Source organism: Astyanax mexicanus, chromosome 8 (assembly GCF_023375975.1).
Source record: "Astyanax mexicanus isolate ESR-SI-001 chromosome 8, AstMex3_surface, whole genome shotgun sequence".
In the NCBI taxonomy this organism is placed as follows: Eukaryota; Metazoa; Chordata; class Actinopteri; order Characiformes; family Acestrorhamphidae; genus Astyanax; species Astyanax mexicanus.
This window is the reverse complement of record NC_064415.1, coordinates 48,418,550-48,437,550: the sequence shown is the minus strand read 5'-3', so window position 1 is coordinate 48,437,550 and position 19,001 is coordinate 48,418,550. Positions and strand designations below refer to the sequence as shown.

General features: G+C 39.3%; 1 protein-coding gene across 1 annotated transcript in view; it reads left to right on the top strand.

The window, feature by feature from the left end:
* b4galt2 (UDP-Gal:betaGlcNAc beta 1,4- galactosyltransferase, polypeptide 2) overlaps positions 1-19,001 on the top strand; it is a 263,725-nt gene that overhangs the window by 128,682 nt on the left and 116,042 nt on the right. Inside the window, exon 3 of the mRNA XM_007229297.4 lies at positions 2,444-2,679. Coding sequence (XP_007229359.2) covers positions 2,444-2,679 — 236 coding nt within the window. The remainder of the gene's footprint in view (positions 1-2,443; positions 2,680-19,001) is intronic.

The following is a 19,001-nucleotide window of genomic DNA, read 5'->3' as shown; positions in this document are numbered from 1 at the left end:
AGGTGGTGAATCAGGAGAAGAACAGGGACGTTTATTCTGCTGGTCACATGCTTCTTGGGGACTCCAGTATGAATTTAAAAAAATTGTTTTATGAATATATTCTAATATATTAGTCTAAGATTATTTTTCTTTATTTTACAGTATTGCTCACCTTTCAATGTAGAATAGGCTGTACTATGAATGGGGCAAGTTACTTCAGCAAACCTCTGGGCAGTCACAGCGCCCTCCAAACAACATGGAAAGCTAAAGCATTACCTAGGGAGCTAAAGCTAGTGAGTAAAAGCTAAAGCAGCAGCTGGATAGAGATAGAGCTTTACATAAAGAGCTAAAGCTAAAGATAAAGCTAGTGAGTGAACACTACACCAGAGCTTTAGAGCTAAAGCTTTATCCAGAGAGCAAATGCTAAAGCTATTGAGTGAAAGCTAAAGCAGAATCTAAAAAGCTAAAGTTTTATCTGAAGACCTAAAACTACTTAGCAAAAGCTGAAACAAAACTAGACAGCAAAAGCATTAGCTAGTGAACTAAAGCTAAAGTTAGTGAACAAAAGCTATAGCTTAACCTAGAGGGCTAAAGCTAGTGAACAAAAGCTAAAGCTTTACCTAGAGAGCTAAAGCTAAAACTTGTGACCAAAAGATAAAGCAGAAGCTGGAGAGCTAAAGCTTTACCTAGAGAGCTAAAGCTAGTGTGCGAAAGCTAAAGCAGAACCTGGAGAGCTAAACTTAACCTGGAAAGCTAAGCTAGTAAGCGAAAGCTAAAGCTTAACCTGGAGAGATAAAGCTAGGTAGCTAAAACAGAAGCTGGAAATCTAAAGCTTTACCTAGAGAGCTAAAGCTAAAGCTAATGAGCTAAAGCAGAAGCTGGAAAGCTAAATAAAAACTGGAGAGCTGAAACTAAAGCTGGTGAGCATTGTTGGAGAACTAAAATTAAACATGGAGAGATAGAGCTGTACCTGGAGAGATACACTAAACCTGAAGAGCTAAAATTGTACCTGCAGCACTAAAGCTAAACATGGAAAATGAGGTTGTTGTGCTAAGAATGAAATTGGCTTGTTGGTCAGGATCTATGGGACTATGAGTTCAGTAGAGAGTTTGTATTAAAAATAATGCATGGACAACATTGGCCAATTGGTTTACAACACTGGGCCTGATTGTGCTTGGACCCTATAATCACTGCTTGGAGCTATATATTTGACTTTTAGTAACTTTAAGTAATGCTAGAAGGTTACAAAAACACGAAAATGAGTTGCATACTCCACCAAATATTTAGCTTTTTGGAGGGATAGCAATGTGTGATGAACACACAAGTTGGCTGTTTGCTTCAGTCAGTTGTTATTCATCTCTTTGTTTGATGTACTTTTCCAAAAATATGCTTTAAAATTGGTTTAAAAACTTTTAATCAAATGAAAGTTCTTCACACTTACACAGGTCTATTTTTTCAAGAATAGTTGGAACTTCATTATGGAGGACCAAAAATGACATGTATAAATACATAAATGCACATATAAATGTATAAATAAATAAATAAATACATGTTGAAATAAATTAATGATGAAATAAATTAATGTTGAAATAAATAAATGCACATATAAATGAATAAATAAATAAAAAATATAAATAAATAAGAAATGTATTTATTAATTTATTTATTTACCTATACGATTATTTATGCGTGTATTTATTTATTTATTTATTTATTTATTTATTTATTTATTTATGCATTTATATGTGCATTTATTTGTTTATACATTTTTGGTCCTCCATACTTCATAGCGTGAAATGTAAAACACGCCACGGGGTGGATAAAAATTTCATCCAATCAAAAGAGGTGGTCTCAGTCTGAATCTACTGAATCGTGGACCGGTTCATCTGCAGTGTGAAACACTTTTCTAGATGATTTAGACTTTCAAACCAATTACAGGAAGTTAAGTCAGGCCATCATTGCTCATTAATTCATAGAAAAATAAAAATAAATGGTGTTGAGTTAAAATCCAACTCCTCCTGGTGTGCAGGTGTGTCAGGCAGCAGTATGAGTACAACAGATTACGCTGGTGATTCTGTATCTACTGTAACTGTAGATTAACCTTTATTTATAAACTGAAATAAAAGGAATCTGAGGGGAATCTGTTACGGTTATTCTGCTGAAGGAAAAACCTGCACTTGAAGAAAGGCGTATTCTTGAAAGGAAACTCACTGACCTGACAATATTGAACAAATAAATTATTGTGCAGTATAAGAAGACTCCGCCCACATAGATGATGATGACAGAACATTGTAAAGCCATTCAGTGCGTTCAGTCACTAAACCACAGTGTGAAACTAGACAAAACTAACTGAATTAGATGTACAAAAAACACAGTTACACATCAACCTTCATTCATATTCCGGTCTGCACTTTCAGGTGTGAAAACACTCTAATAGTGATTGTTTTGTGTGCTTGTTCTGCAGTGGGGCGTCTCCTGATCGAGTTCAGCTCTCAGATGACGATGGAGAGGGTGCAGAGGGAGAACCCAAACGTGACGGAGGGGGGCAAGTACACGCCCACGGACTGTCGGCCCAAGCAGAAGGTCGCCATCATCATCCCCTTCAGACACAGAGACCACCACCTGAAGTACTGGCTGCACTACCTGCACCCCATCCTGCGCCGCCAGAAGATCGACTACGGCATCTACATCATCAACCAGGTGTGTGTGTGTGTGTGTGTGTGTGTGAGTGTTTTAATGCTTCTTGTTTTGCGGATGGAAATTTCAGTGGTTCTGTTTTCAATCTGTAGGCCACGAGCCTACAATATATATTACAATATATATTTTTAAGTATTTTCCAAATGAGATCCTGATTTTGTTGTATCTAGTGTGATACAACATAAGCAAAAAATTAGTCTCAGTCCAACATTTTTTTTTTTCAAAAAATATTTTGGAATAAACAGGGTTTTTGAAATGCTATTTTAATGAAAATAAAGGAGAAAATAAAAATAAGGTTCAGTGGAGGTCAAAGAGTTCCTGAAGGAGATTATAGAATGAACTGTAAGCAAGATGACATCTCCCTCAGCGTGGTGTTCTGGGCCAGGGCACTGAAAGTGGGCCAGAAATGAGTCAGTTCTGTGTGCCTGTGCTCCATGACACTGCAGCTTTCATCAGTAAAATTTTATTAAATAACTGTAAGGGTATTTGAATTGGGCCCCAACTGATACAAATGGGAGGAAACTAAAATGAGAACTGGTAATGTTTTATAATATAATTCTTTTATGTAATTTTTACATTTTATTAAGTTTTATTACTAACAAAAATATGAGTCAGTGCTTAGTAGTTTTCTGGGTCTGGAGGTTTGCATTATTTTGTGTTTTTTACTTTTTAATTTGTCTTATTTTCAAATTGAATTGAATTGAAATTAGGGTTAGGGTTAGGGTTATGATAACCAAAGCAGCTAGGGTTAATCCGACAGTTGGAATAGGGTTGGGGTTACAGCTGTAATTAAGGTTAGGGTTAGGGTAAATGAATCAGCTAGGGTTAGACCTACAGTTGGGATAGGGTTAGAGTTACAGCTGAAATTAGGGTTAGGGTTAGGGTTAGGGTTATGATAACCAAAGCAGCTAATATTATTAACAGTTGTAATATAGTTCATGCTTTTGTTCAGCTTTCTAAGATATGAGTGCATAACAGTCACTATAAACCACAATATAAGTTATAGCCGGAGAAAGGAGCAGATAAAGTGCAGGCTGACCAACTTTAACCAAATTAACATGGATGACGAGATGTTATGCTGTAAAGACACAGACACAGGGGGTAGGTGCCATGATGTACACAGCATTTTGCTTTGAGAGCTGGTAGTTGGTTTAGTGTTGTTGACTGGACGGGGCGGAGTCACAAGAATTCAGACGCAATCGTTTTATCCCATAAAGCTTTTAGTTAATCAGTATTACTGTAACATGTTCAGACATTGTTTGGCACCCTTTTAATTGGCTCACCTCCACAGGTTATAATACTGTTAGCAATGTAGTGTACCTCTCGGTGAGAGATCATTGACTGCTATCTAGGACTGGGTATCGAAATTCAATACCAAAAAAAGACACCAACCGTAATGTCTTGAAACTACAGAGTACCAAAAGGTCTAAAAAATATTGGTGCTTATTTTCGATACTTAGTAAAGTGGTCTAAAGTCTGGCTAATGCTGATTCTTTTATTTACATTTAAAAACCCACTAATAAACACTTAAGAAATATGTGCACTTTAATATTTGCACTCAAGTAAATAAAAAAATGTATTGATGTATGGAGAAACCAATGATTAACCTTTTTTAAGAATCGCATACAAATATTATATAAGACACATTTTTGAATAATGCAAAATATAGTTTATCATTATCGCTAAAACTAATATTGAAATTATTGTGAATTAATGAAAGAGCGTGCATTTTATACTCCTAAATACTGAACTGCATCCAGCAGTATGCTTAGAGAAAAGATTTATAGTTTATAGCAGTTAAAGTAATGCTGTTTTTGTTTTTAATAAAGCAGCACAATTATAATCATTGTTTGTTTGTTTGGTCCAACAAAATCCAAAAAGAAGGAGCCTCTTATGATGACAGTATGAGAAAGAAATAACCATGTCGGCTGATAAATAAATACATTATGTGAGAATAATGATCGCTTTTTTTTACAATTAAGAAAAAGTATTAAAAAAATATTGGTATTGAACATTCACGGCCTCTTCAGTGCCGTGAAAAAAGCTATTTTGCCCAGTTGACAGACTTTGACAGTTTAACCTACAGGTCATAATGCTGTTGCTGAGCTGTGCTAAGCTTTTTATGCTGGCTGTAATGTGTTTAAATTATGCTAAATTTAGATTTAGATTGGTGTCTCTTTGATGCTTTATGTTGTATAATGGTATTACAGTATGTAAAAATAGCTGTATTTTTATGTCTGTATGAATCAGTACGTGCTCATTAACATACGGTTGATTTTGATTAATTGCCCTGCCCTACTTGTTACATTACTATAAACAAAGCTACGTTACAGTGATCAATCTTCATTCTTTTATAAGCCCACTATAAAAATAAGAACAGCATTAATTGAACTGCTCTTTAATGCTTTTATCTTTTATGTATAATGTTCATATAAAGGAAAGTCATTAAAGGTATAGAGTTCATATGAACACTGAGAAACCGGAACTGTGGATATTTCCACTGCAGAGCTGAATACGGACGCATTTCGCCCACTAGTGTGAGATAGGGATGATAATTTCCTGTCAGTCTGTAGCCCCGCCTCTCTAATGAGGAGCTGTCAGATCCCAGCTGGGAGCCACTTTTTTCACATTCAGATCATCAGATGTTGAGAAAGAGACTGATTAGATTTGTTTGGGTTGTTTTTCTTTAGTTTACAGGTTTTATATGAAGGTGTGATGAGTGAATGATGGATTCAGTAGATGTGATGTAACTGTAGATGTCAAACGCCTCTGATAACAGACAAGATTCATAATGACACTCTGGGTCACACTTATGGTGTTAGTGTCTATACACTAGTGCAAGTGTGTGTGAGTGTATATCTGAGACATTTCTAAATGAGTGTGTCTGCAATAGTGTGTGAACATGTGAGTGTTTGTTTGTGTGTGCATGCAAGTGTGCACAAGTGTGAGTGTGTCTGGTTGTGTCCATGTATGAGAGCAAACAAGTGTATGTGAGGAGCGTGAGTGCACAAGTGTGTGCGTGCACGTTGTGGTGGGAAAAAAAGGTAGTGACAGAATAAAACACGGAAATCTGAGTCTGGATCAAGTGAGTAGCAATTATTTAATTGGAGAAAAGACAGAATACATTTCAAAGCATGCGTTCAAGTCTCTCCCCCAACAGCCAACACCTTATATGGTAAAAAGCATTGCCTTATATGGTAAAAAGTCCACGTATCCTGGTACATCACCTGGCCAGTCTTGACCAGTCCGGTCCGGTGCATTCCTACAGCCTGGGGCGAGGGTAAAACTTACACTTTAGTGACACGTAGCTTCCAGAACATTCCAGTGCACTGGACAGTACCTTTTGCCACGTATGTTTTATGGTTGATGCCCGAGGGATGTGATCGTGTGGTCACCTGTCCTGCACGCCCATGTGAGCCACAAAAGCACATTCTAATCTCTGCAGCTAGTCACGTATCTCCAGTCACAATTACATACATGATTAAGGAATAATTTACCCTCCTTATTGATTATGAATCCATGTTTGAGTGAGTGTCTATATGTGAGTGTCTGAGTGTGTGCACAAGTGTGAGTGTTTGTGTGTGTGTGTGTGTGTGTGTGTAAGAGTGTGTGCATGTAAGTGTGCGCGAGTGTTACTGGTTGTGTCCATGTATGAGTGCAAACAAGTGTATGTGTGAGTGTGTGCGTGAGTGTGTGCAGTGACATTATACAAATGTGTCCATGTGTGGGTGAGCATGCGTGTGTATGTATATGAGTGTCTGTGTGTGCGCTCACACAAGTGTATCCATGAGTGCGAGTGTTTGCCTGTAAGTGAGTGCCAAAAACTGTCTGTGTGTGTGTGTGTGTGTGTGTGTGTGAGAGAGAGTGTGTTCATGCAAGTGTGCTCAAGTGTGTCTGGTTGTGTCCATGTATGAGTGCAAACAAGTGTGTGATTATTATGTGTGTGCGGTGACATCGTGCAAATGTGTCCATGTGCAAGTGAGCATTCGTGTGTATGTATGTGAGTGTCTGTGTGTGTGTGTGTGTGTGTGTATGCACGCTCATACAAGTGTGTGCATGAGTGCGATATATGTGAATGCCTGTGTGTCTGTGTGCCTATAAGAGTGTGTGTGCACTTGCCTGTAAGTGTGCGTGTGTGTGTGTCCATGTATGAGTGCAAACAAGTGTAAAAAAAAGCGTGTGCACACGCAAGTGTGTGTGTGTGTGTGTGTATTTATGTGAGTGTCTGTGTCTGTGCGCTCACACGAGTGTGCGAGTGAGTGTGAGTGCATGCCTGTAAGTGTGAATGAGGGCGTAAAAGTGTGTGTGTGTGTGTGTGTGTGTGTGTGTGTGTGTGTGTGGTCCATCTCTGAGCTCAGAGCTCGTCTCTGGTAGTTAATGAACTGTGATTAGTGGCGTCCATCCCTCTAGTGGGTGCCGTGTCTCATCTTAATCACTCCCTCCTCAGAGCCCTGCTCGCCACACACACACACACACACAGAGATCAGGCCATCTCTCAGACTGATGTGGATGTCCTCTCTCTCCAATCAGCTGGTCTGAAGCATCGTTATCTGTGTGATGGAGAATGAAGGTGAATGAGTGCGGGAGCTGGAGAGAGCAGTTAGCATTGTTAGCCATTAGCCACACTGGTGCACATGGACTGGAGCTGCCCCTTATATATACCACAGCTATTATATATTTAGTAGGGGTGTCACGATTCTCTAAATCCTCAATTCGATTTTATTTCCAATTTTAGGGTCATGATTCACAGCAGAGAGGGCTATGCCAGTTTTAGATTATTCTATGGTCAGTCATTGGTTTGATTCATCAAATCTTATTTCAAAAGGTGGGCTTGATATAAGTAATGCAAAGTGATACAAGTGATATGTAATACAATTAATTAAGATATATATGTAATGCCATCTAGTGGCTTTTTTTGTTGGTAGCAGCAGTGTGCACTATTAAAATAAATAATAAAACAGTCAAGTAAAAAATAATAGAACAATTAGAGCCTTAACAAACTGAACTCTATCCTACTATAACAGTTAAACATGAAAAATAAGCACGATGTCCGTGCTGCTCCATTTGCGTAGTGTGCTGCGCCTTTTGCGGGAGGGATCGTCGATACTCTTTTTGACTTCGAGGCTCGAGACCATGACATAATTTCGATCGATTTCAATAAAATATAGGTCATTATGCTCTTATGCTGTTAACTTGCGATTTCTGAGGCTGGTAACTTTTATAAACTAATCCTTTGCAACTGAGGTAACTCTTGCTCTTCTTTTTTTTCCTGGGGTGTTCCTGATGAGGATAATGTTTTTAATGGTCTGTGCAAAGCTATCTAAGCAATCTAAGCAAGAGGTGCTACTTTGAAGAGCATAGAATATAAAACATATTCTGGTTTGTTTAACCCTTTTTTGTTTGCTAAATAATTCCATGTGGGTTTTTTTCATGATTTGATAATGATTTTTGCCTCAAGTGAGTATTAACTTGCTTCTCCACTGCGAGAGAGCATTGTATACAACAATCAGTTATGTCTAGTAGTGATATGAGGAACAGTAAGAGCTTAAGCAATAGGTGCAGAGCTTCCATTAGGATAATGCTCATCCAAAAAAGTCCATAGCCTGCCCTATCGTCAGATTTATCACCAATCCAGCATTTATGGAACAGCAGCTTCAGCAACCGACAAATGTAGAGCAGGATTTAAAGGCTTAGCTTCAGCAACATCTATGGTTTAATGTGCTGCAAATTGCCATGTGAAACATTTATACCTCCATGCTAAACTGTATCTCAGCTTATATGCAGGCCTGTATATATTCCATGTATTGATGTATGGAACAGTAAGTGATTCCTGTGGTTTCAGAGCTTTGGTATGGACACAGTGTTAAGATTCTATAACATCCTTTATAGCTGTTGAACAGCAGTACAACACAAAATACATTATTTAACCCACCCTTCCAGACACTCACACACCAATGTGACCCCAGTGACTGGGGGCAGTGTACAAACACACCCGGAGGGGTTGGCAGCAACCTTGCTATTCAGGGAGCAAATGAGGGGTTAGGTGCTTCGCTGAAGGGCACCTCAGTCGTAAATGTTCAGGGAGGAGAAACCCCTGCTCTTTTAGTCCCCCGTCACCCATTCCTGCCAGTCCACAAGATCGAACTGGTGACCTAATGCTCCCAGTTCCTCCCAGTGTGACCCTTAGATAGAGAGGAAAGATTTACCATCCATGTTCCCTCTGTGTTTCTCTCTGTGTAGGTCAACAGCAACTTCTTAAAACAGGGAAACTAGTGTGTTTAGTGGTTGTTGGTAAGTTCTAAGCAGTTTACTTAACCATATTACAGTCAAACTGCACCCAAAATGTTATAAAACATTATAGATTTATACTAGGGTTGGGCGGTATGACGGTATACCACGGTATTTAAATATGGTGACGGCATAGTAAAATAGTGACGGTATATATTAACCACGTGACGTGCCAAACCTGAACTTTGAAAAACAGGACGTTTAAGACATTCTGCTCATCCACAATGAAAGAGCAGTGGAAAGAGCAAATAGCCACATTTGTGCTGGAGTGGCAATAAAACCCCAACAACCAACCAACCACCGAAATGATCAGATTTATCAGTTTATTCTGCAGCATGGGGTGTTCAGTATGAGCTACTCACAGGTAAAGTTACAGCTGCTTCTCAAATATTCCTCATCTCCTGTTTCTCTACAAAACAGTTTTTTTTAATCTCCCTCACGCTCATATTCACGCCATTTTAACTGAAAGTATCCTCAAGTGCAGTCACCGCAACGACCATAAAAATGATATGCTATGATGGAACTGGCTCTCATCAGGACCACCCCAGGGAACGAAGAGCAAAAGTTACCTCTGTTGTACAGGATGAGCTCATCAGAGTTACCAGCCTCAGAAGCTTTTTGTTTGTTTAACATTTTTTTAAGTTACTACATGATTCCTTATGTGTTCCTTCATAGTCTGAATGACTTCAATATTGATTTACAATGTAGGAAAAGTGTGTCCAAATCTTTGACTCTTAATGTAAATAATCTCACAATTTTGTCTTACTCTGCAAAACATAAAGAGCTAATAGTAAAACAGTATATTGTGGGGTCATAGTTCAGCTCTTCTTTTAGTGCAGGAACATGCAGCCTCATCTAGCATTCAGAAGCTCTCAGATAGCGGTTAGAGCTGCTGAAGGCAGGCAGCCAACTGCATATTCACCCCCGTTAGTAACGCTGCGCTGAGGAATTATGCAAGCGTCTTCCCGTCGCGATCAGCGGCGAGGTAAGCTCCCTCAGTGCAGCTCATCTCACAGCTCCGTATACACCACTGGCACCAGCCCCAGATCTCAGCCCCCTTTCTCCTCCAATTATAGCTCCCGCACTGGACTGCTCTCCCAATAACTCCAGGAAGATTAGATAACACGCTAACTCTAGAGTTACTGTTTAATTTAACACGGATCTGATAGAGCGTGCTGGTGTCTCTCAGCACGAAATAGCCAGAATTTAAAGGGCTAATATTAAGCCTCATTTACTAGCATCTTCTTGAGGAAAAAATCCTAATAAAAAGTTAGATTTATTGCGTGTTTTTAAAATGCTGAATTGTTCTGTAGGGTTTTTATTTCTCTATACCTTACGTATGAATTTCATCAATCAGGTTGTGTCAGTTGAGCTCTCCCGCACCAAACTGGGGCAGTATTAGCATTAGCCGCTAACTGCACTAAGCGCTAGCTCTTTCTCCATTCAGGGTTGAGTATATCTGACTGTAGGCTGCGCGTTTACAGTGTTAAAACAAGATACACGGGACAAACCGTTAGCTAATATCTAAATTTTAAACATGTACTAATATTTAAAAGGCATTTATTAAGTGTTGCAATGAGCAATGCATTATGCTCTTAATCACAGTTAAAAGATAACTATTGTCCTTTTTTGCCACTTTACCATTGCAAAAATTAAATATTAAAAAAAGAAAATCAAATTCCAAATGATACATTTTTGATATCTTAGCAGTGCTTTTCTAATCATAGCTTTACCTCAGCAGTGCTATTCATGTCACATAAGTGAAATTTGGTGTTGTTTGACTAATTTTGTTGTTGTTTTCAGACAGATAATTTCAGATGCCAAATATTCAGTGAATTCCTTATTTAAGGAAACATATTAATTTATTAAAAGTACACACTACCTGACATACATGATTTGATTAAATAATTTATACAGTAATGATGCTATACCACAGATACAATTAGCAATAATACTACATGTAGTGATATAAAAAGAGAAAAAAAGTAGGAGAGGGAGAGTCTGGGTGTTCTGATGAACTCTGTCCAGTCCCCCCTCCCGTGGGATTCTCTCTTACTCAGAGATCCTGACCTTTTACCCTGACCCCAACTGACCACTCCCCCTTTGGGTCATGCTGTACCCTTTCGAGGTGAGGGTTAAACAACCCTACAGTTCCTATAGTGATGGATCCCATTGTTCTTGTAAACTGAGGAATCTTACTGAAAACTGTAGAACATGTTTTAGGAACACATTGGTTGTAAGAATGGTTGGTGAATAAGGTTTATTGACTTTTACAGGTGCTTTTAGCAGCATATTTTATATGTAATATAGGTAAAGTTTCCATGAACTTCATAATCTGATTACTGCAGAACATTTAAGCTCCTCAGTAATCCAATCCACTTGTTAACATTAACATTTGCTTTGCATCTAGCCAATGTTTACCAATTTCACAGGTAAAACTTTTACTTAGCAGCTTTTTAACACATGGAGCAGCTGTGTGATCATACATCAGCTAGAAGATGGAGATTATTTAACTCCTTCAGTTTCAGTGTCGCTTCAAAAGTGTTTGGAGAACAACTCGCAGGGGCTGTGCTGTTAAACACTGCTTGCTTATTTTCACTCATGCACAGACTGAGACTTCCCAGAATTCTCTGAATAAGAGATTACATGCGATAAGAAATCTGATTACTGATCTCAAATCCTTCTCTCTGTATCTGATTTCTAATCAGATTTTAGACCTTACTCTGATCTAAATGTATTGTTACATGACTATATAAATAATCAGATAAGTGTAATAATCTGATTATAAACAGGTTTTTTGAGTGCGTGTAAACACACTTAATGATACATGATGTAGCACAATTAGTATGGATGTCCCTGATCCCATCTCATATTTTTCAAAAGATTTGAATTGGGTGGTTGCACTTGCGCACTGAGAATGCTCATGCTGTGTTCACACTGGCAGTGATAAGTCCCTTATATCACCCAAGTTTGCCTGTTGTGAGTGTGTTTGTGGCCGCTCGCACTGCTGAAGGCTCTTGTGTGCTCTCTCTTTCTTTTCTCAAGGTGGAATTTGCAAGAAAAAAATACAATATATATATTGTGGTATTGTATTGTATATTTAGTACTTTTTTGTGATAAAATTGGCTGTTTTGATGGGCTAAGCTCCTTTACAGTAAGCACGGTCAAAAACTGTGTGAATCCGTGCTCTCTAATCCTTTACTCACTCAGCTAGTGCTCTACCAGCTCAAGAGCATCTATTTGCACAGTATCAAAATAAGAGTCCAGTATGAAATTTACTGTTCAATGAAACTGACATTAAGATTACTTACATGAAGTAACACAAATATTACAAAAATACTCATAAACAGATAAAACAAATATGAAATCTTATTACAGCATTACAGCATTACATCATTGTTTCAATACTAATTAAAAAAACAAAACCTTGGAGGACAACTTGGATGTTTTTTTTGTTTTGTTTTTTTTCACGGCATTGTCAAAATATGGGATCAGGACTCGGTATCGGCAGATACTCAATGAAATGACGCTGACTCAGGAGCAAAAAAAAAAAGTGGCATCAGGACATCCCTAACAATTAGTGCTGTTAAAATGCTGTAAATGAATGTAAGATGTTTTTGTTTTGTTTGTGATGGTGTTTTGTCTAATTCCATATCACATTTCTTAATGTGACACTTTAAATCATTGAACTGTAGCAGTGCAGACTGCAGCTCTCTCTCAAATCCAGCTTTAAGTGTCTGTAAAGTAAAATCTCCAGCAGACTGCAGTGGACCGAGCTCACAGGACGCCTCTGGATGAATCAATGAGCAGCAAAATAACAAAAGCAGCAGCAAAGTGGAGCTCCAGTTTCCCTCCAGAGACTCTCTGAAACTAGAATCCTGGATTTGAAAGAGTCCGAGCGAGAGGTCACGACCACAGAGGAGAACCACGGACTTACTGGACCAGAAAATATATAGATAACAAAACGCAAGCTGTTATTGCAGTCACTGTCCATTTTAGACATTTTAGTGCACATTTCAGCTCCAGTTACAGTAAGACATGATCAGCATTTCACCTGTTCTTACAGCTGGAGATATGAGAGAAAAATGTTTTTCTAAATGTCAGTGCTCCTTATAATCCAGTGCTCCTTATGAATGAATTTTACCAGTCAGGTATTAAAGAGCAGTACAGTCACTACACTGAAGAACAGCATAATACAGGAGATTCAGTTTAGCCCGAGGCACTGAGGCTGGAACACTATTTGCATTAGCTGCTAACCGCTCTAAGCGCTAGCTCTTTTGCTTTTCAGAGGTGTGCATTATAGGCAGGTAGCCTGCTGCTAACCCCAGCTAGCACAGTCGGGACAGAATTAGCATTAGCCGCTAACCACGCTAAGCGCTATGTCTTTCGATGTTCAGAGGTGAGTATATTGAACTGTAGCCTGCGCATCAACTGTGTTAAGACAAGCAACGCGGGACGAGCCACTGACTAATATCACCCTGACTTACCGGTTCCTTAGTGTAGAACTGGCAGGCAGCATTAGCCTCTAACCAAGGCTAGCGGTTAGCTGCTAATGCTAATGCTGCTGCACCCAGCTTCAGTGGAAATCTAAAAATCTATGGTTACTGTAAATAAACAGAAGTGCTTTACTCAACCAAATGTACAGTTTCATCTGTGTAGAATAACATTAAGTGCTCATTTTAATTGAAAAAAAAAGTTTTTTTTGCTGAATTAGAAGGAAATCATGACAACACCCCTGTTCCTTACTAGCTTTGCATAATGCATCTTATAATCCAGTGCGCCTTGAAAAGATAGACTATAAAATAGACATTTATTAATAGTACGCCTTATAATTATTTTCAGCTAAACATGACCCCATTGGAATGTGTAAAAATATGATCTCAGTTATTTTGGGTGTGGCACTGTTTTTGGTGCCAAAAGGTTTTTGTAATAAAGAAAGTTCTAAGCAGGAACTGAGCTGCTGTTCTGGATGCAAAAACACCTTTTAGATGGGAGAGGTCAGCAGAGAATGGTCAGACTGGTTGGAGCTGACAGAAAGACTACAGTAGCTCAGATTGTAATGGAGGAGCAGACGGGAGGTGGACGTACAAGCGGGTAAGACAGACTTTAATATGTAACAAATAAATAAACAAACAAATAAGGAAATAACGAGAAAATATGAAAGCATAAACAAACAGGGAAACAAACAAGAGCTACACTAGACAGAAAATAAACTAACGGAGCTAGGGATATATACAAGGGATAAATACGTAAATATATACAGGTATACACAAGGAAACAGACAGGAAATAAACGTGACAGGAAATATATGTGAAATACAGGGAAACATAGCGAGGGCGTGACACAGATAACTACACTGTATAAATGTAGAGAGCAGAAAAGCATCTCAGAATGAAAAACACGTTGAAATGTTTATCCATGGCCGGAGTAGAATCAGTGATATTGATTATGCACATAAACTGCCTGTGGTTGATATGTTTATGTGGACAGAAATCAATTAATTAAAGTCGACATACCAGCTTACTGACGTTAATGTGGTCTCCTCAAAAACCCAGTGTTCTGAATTGATCCCAAGCTTTGGTTGAGTTTGGGTCCAATAAGGTAAATAGATGACTGATTGACTGACCATATATTTTTAGTCAGAAAACAGTCTTCAGTCAGACACTGCGCAGGTGAAGGGTAGCTGCTGTTTCCTGGGTTTCGGTGTGTCTTGCACTGGAACAGAAGCTACAGAGGTGTCCATATATTGGCTGTTTAAATGTTGTGAAAGATTACAGCAGCAGCAAAACTGTAAATGTTACTGTTTGTAATGTCTACTCTAAAATACACACAAATAAACACAGCAGGCAATAACAAGGAAGATAATACTTAATGACATCATGTTCTTTTGATCAATGTATCACCTCTAACTGGAACACCAAAAATAACTTATTTTACAGATTGGGTTTGCTGAATCCCTGTGTCCCACCAGCCCGGGAGAAAGATTCTATCAGCCCGTCCCCAGTGATCCATTAGCTGGTGCTGAGGCAGTGACCATGAGAGCAGGACACTCTGAGCCACTGTGTGGATAACCCCGCCCACCAGCACTGTGGGAATGAGGGCTGAGGGAGAATTTGGAGGGAAAGGCCCAGTGATCCCAGCACTCCTGTTCTCTGGGTAAACTGGGTCGCAGCAGCGCTTCCAGCAGCAGCCAGACTCAATCCTAAAGGAACAGTTGGAAGAGAAATACACTATGGAACCTATTTTAGCAATCTATTGTGCACTAGTCAACTGTGCATTGCACAGCTGGATTTATGGCTTGTCTGTGTGGCTTTGGTATTGTGAGAAAATGCCATATGTGACTCAAAATGCTCTTAATTAATCCTGGGTGTGTTTTGGCCTTAACGCGAAATAAACCAATCAGTGTGCCAGTTGTCTTTCCCTTTAAGAGCCAGGTGTGCTCTGACATTGGCGCGTTGACATCTTAACAGCATCTCAGCAAGGAATACTGACCTGCTCGTTCACGCTGTGAAGGTGCACCAACAGATCATTTAAGGAAACAGCAATGTTATTTTATTCATTATTCTGTTTATTGATGAGCGATTATATGTGTGTGTGTAACGCAGGACGCTCCTGCATGGCTAAGATAGGAATGGTCAGCTGACAGGACTAAAACACATCGGATATTTACCTAAACACTAGGGGTGTCCCGATTCTCTAAATCCTCGATTCGATTTTATTTCCGATTTTAGGGTCACGATTCGATTCGATTCTCGATTTTCTTTTTTTTTTTTACGGCCCACCTGTTTACAACTTGAAAGAATCAAGCCCCCCCCCCCCCCCCCCCAATAATAATAATAACAACAACAATAATAAAATATCTAAAAAAAGTATAGCAAACTCTTGCTACCATAACTTTACCCTGAAACGGTGATTTAGGGTTTTCAAATATAGTACATGAACTTCTTACTGGAAACATGCTCTAATATTGTGCTTCTTTTGTATTTTTACCTTTAAATACACACACAAGAGTAGCACGGTTTGACAGGGTAGCACAACTCGACAGAACACCTGATGACTCGGCTCGCCGTGTGTGTGGGCATATCCGTGACGTTTTTTTAAATTCGATGTAGTCGTAAGTTTAAGATTTTTAATCAACCTCACTGTGATCTATAGTTCTCACTGTGATCTATAAATCCGTTTTCAGCTTCTCCTCCGTGGTTGAAAGGCAGCTGATGTGTGTGGGTCTCTCTCACACACAGCTGAACTGCTTTTCCGGAGGGCGTGGCTGCGCTCATGCAGCGGCTCTCTCTATTGAAATGAATAGGAAGCGCTGTGCTGGTGGACGGAGAGAGGATGCATGCGCACCGCACTAACACTAAAATTTAATTTCAAATATCGTTCTGCAGGCCGCAAATGGCCCGCAGGCCGCGAGTTTCAAACCCACTACAGAGTTCTCTCTCTCTGAGGATGAGCCTGCGGCCCCCTGGTGGCCCGCGGCCCCCAGGTTGAGAAACCCTGGGCTACAGCGTGCTGCACCATTTCCGTAGCGTGCGCATGCTTGCGTAGCTTAGAGGGAGGGATCATCAATCCTCTTTTTGGATTTGATGCTCGAGACCATGAAATTATTTCGATCGATTTCGATGAAATATCGAAATCGTGACACCCCTACTAAACACACCTCACTTCTAAACCACCACACCCCCATCAGCGTAGATATATTCCTAAAACTCTGACGCTATTTTAACAGCACGGGCCCAAAGACAGTTGGCAGGGTGTAACATGGCAACGAGCTTCGTAATGTGCAGAGTGTATATTAGGGCCCATAGTACTATTTTGCAGTTACACCATGTAGTCTGTCAGTAGATATGTAAAATATAATCTTAATGAATTGAAATATTGCGATGTGTCGATTGGTTTAAGTGTATGTAAGCCTTCTATTAGATGTTAAAACATGTCTGTGAGGATTTAATTGTATAATTGAAAGTCTGTACTCATCAGTATTGATGATGAATGATCAGCTTTAGCACTCCAGCTCATACCAGATGTACACTACTGGTTGAAAATGTTTGAACACCCCTATATTGTTTAGTTGTCCAGTAGCATTGTTGTAAGGTCCAGGCAAGCTGCTTTTTTATTTCCTCATCTTAACAATGACTTTATTACTGCACTTCACCTGTCAGACCTTTAATTTAACCTTCTCTTCACTGCTGAAACTAAGACTTTTAAAGGTGCTGTTTCCATCTGGGTCAGCGAGACATGACTCTTCCTGTACTAATGTTCTGTCTTTTGAAGGTGTAGAAAGCAATTCTCACTGCACTTTGACTTCATTTGTAATTTCTCTGAAGAAAAGACTTGTACGTTTAATATTTACAGAGTTATTTGTGTTTCTTTTTCTAGTTATTATGATGAAAGTGTGAATGTCCTGTAAGTGTGTAAATGCTGCAGTATCAATCTGTTTTAGCACTGCTTTACTACAGACAAGAGCTTTGATTTTTTTTTTTCTGTGTTTTTTTTCTGTGTTTGACTGGTGGTGTATGTTGGATGGATGTTCTGTGCTGTACCAGTACTATACATGCTGTTTGCTCCTGTATCTGCTCCTGTCTTCAGTCGCACAGTGAGAGCAGGAGTCAGATCAGATCTGGATTGGACAGTGCAGTCGTGCAGTCAGTCGTGTGATTTCACTCACTCAGTTCAGAGCGGTGAAACTTGTGCACACGGCTGATGTTTGTGAGCATGAGATCAGACAGTGTGCACACTCACACTGCTGCTGTAGTGAGTTGAACACGTTCACACTGTGTTTAGCTTTAGCAGAGCTTCAGCCTTCAGACAGCGTGTGCTGTACAACTGATTCAGGAAGTTACAATATAAATAATCCCTGATTTAAAAAATGCAAAATTTGCTTTAGCATAACAGACAAATTGAAATTGTGTCAATAAAATATCTGAGCCACTGGAACAAAGAATAAATATATACTGTATATAAACTTGTATCTTTTGGTCCTTTCTATCTTTTGCTTTTAACCAAACTGAAAAGTCTAATCTAACAGAAGGTCTGGACGGAACTTTTATGGGTGTCATCATAACATTTTGCCTCAAACCTGGTTAGAAAGAAGTACATAGAGTAGTAAAAAGTCGTAACTTTTATGCTTAACTGGTTTTCTTAAAATAACTTTAAATAACTTTAAATAATTTCTTTCAGTTAAGGCCAAGTGTGGGATTAATGTGTACAGTTAGCATGGTGATAATTGCTCATTTCAACTTAATAGATCTTGTAGTTTGAGTGAAAAATAAAATAATTCGACAATTCTGACAACCAACATGGCTGATCGTCTAAGTTTGGACCGAACTGGGGAGCTTTTTGATGATTCAGTCACTCGGTCAACAGTCCGTTGATGGTATGTTCAGTGGGGGGGTGGGTAGCCGACCTCCTCTCTCGGCGGTACTAGCTGAGCTCCCAGGAACACAGCCAATATTTTCCTTGTCCCATCATCAAGCTAATCATGCAGGCTGGCTACCAGCCCAGCCGCAATAGCTAAAGCAGGAGCACAGTTAACGTGTGGTGTTGTGAACCTGTGTCCGCTAACGAGCCCGCGCAGGCCTGCGCCGTGGTCCGACCCGCTGCTCTACAGCCCCTCATTTAAACATTGATTTTATATTACCAATATCTGGCAGCAATCTGGGTTTCTTACTAATGTATGTAGGAGAGACGTCTGGCCATCAGAAAAATAAATGTAAACAACTTATTTTTATTCACGTTACATAGTCAATATACAGCTCTGGAAAAAAGTAAGAGAGCACTTAAAAATGATGAGTTTCTTCGATTTTACCAAATTCCAAACCTCTGGAATATGATAAAGAGGAAGATTGATGATCACAAGCCATCAAACCAAGCTGAACTGCTTGAATTTTTGCACCAGGAGTAAAGGCATAAAGTTATCCAAAAGCAGTGTGCAAGACTGGTGGAGGAGAACATGCCAAGATGCATGAAAACTGTGATTAAAAAAGGTTAAAAAAGGTGATTCCACCAAATATTGATTTCTGAACTCTTAAAGCTTT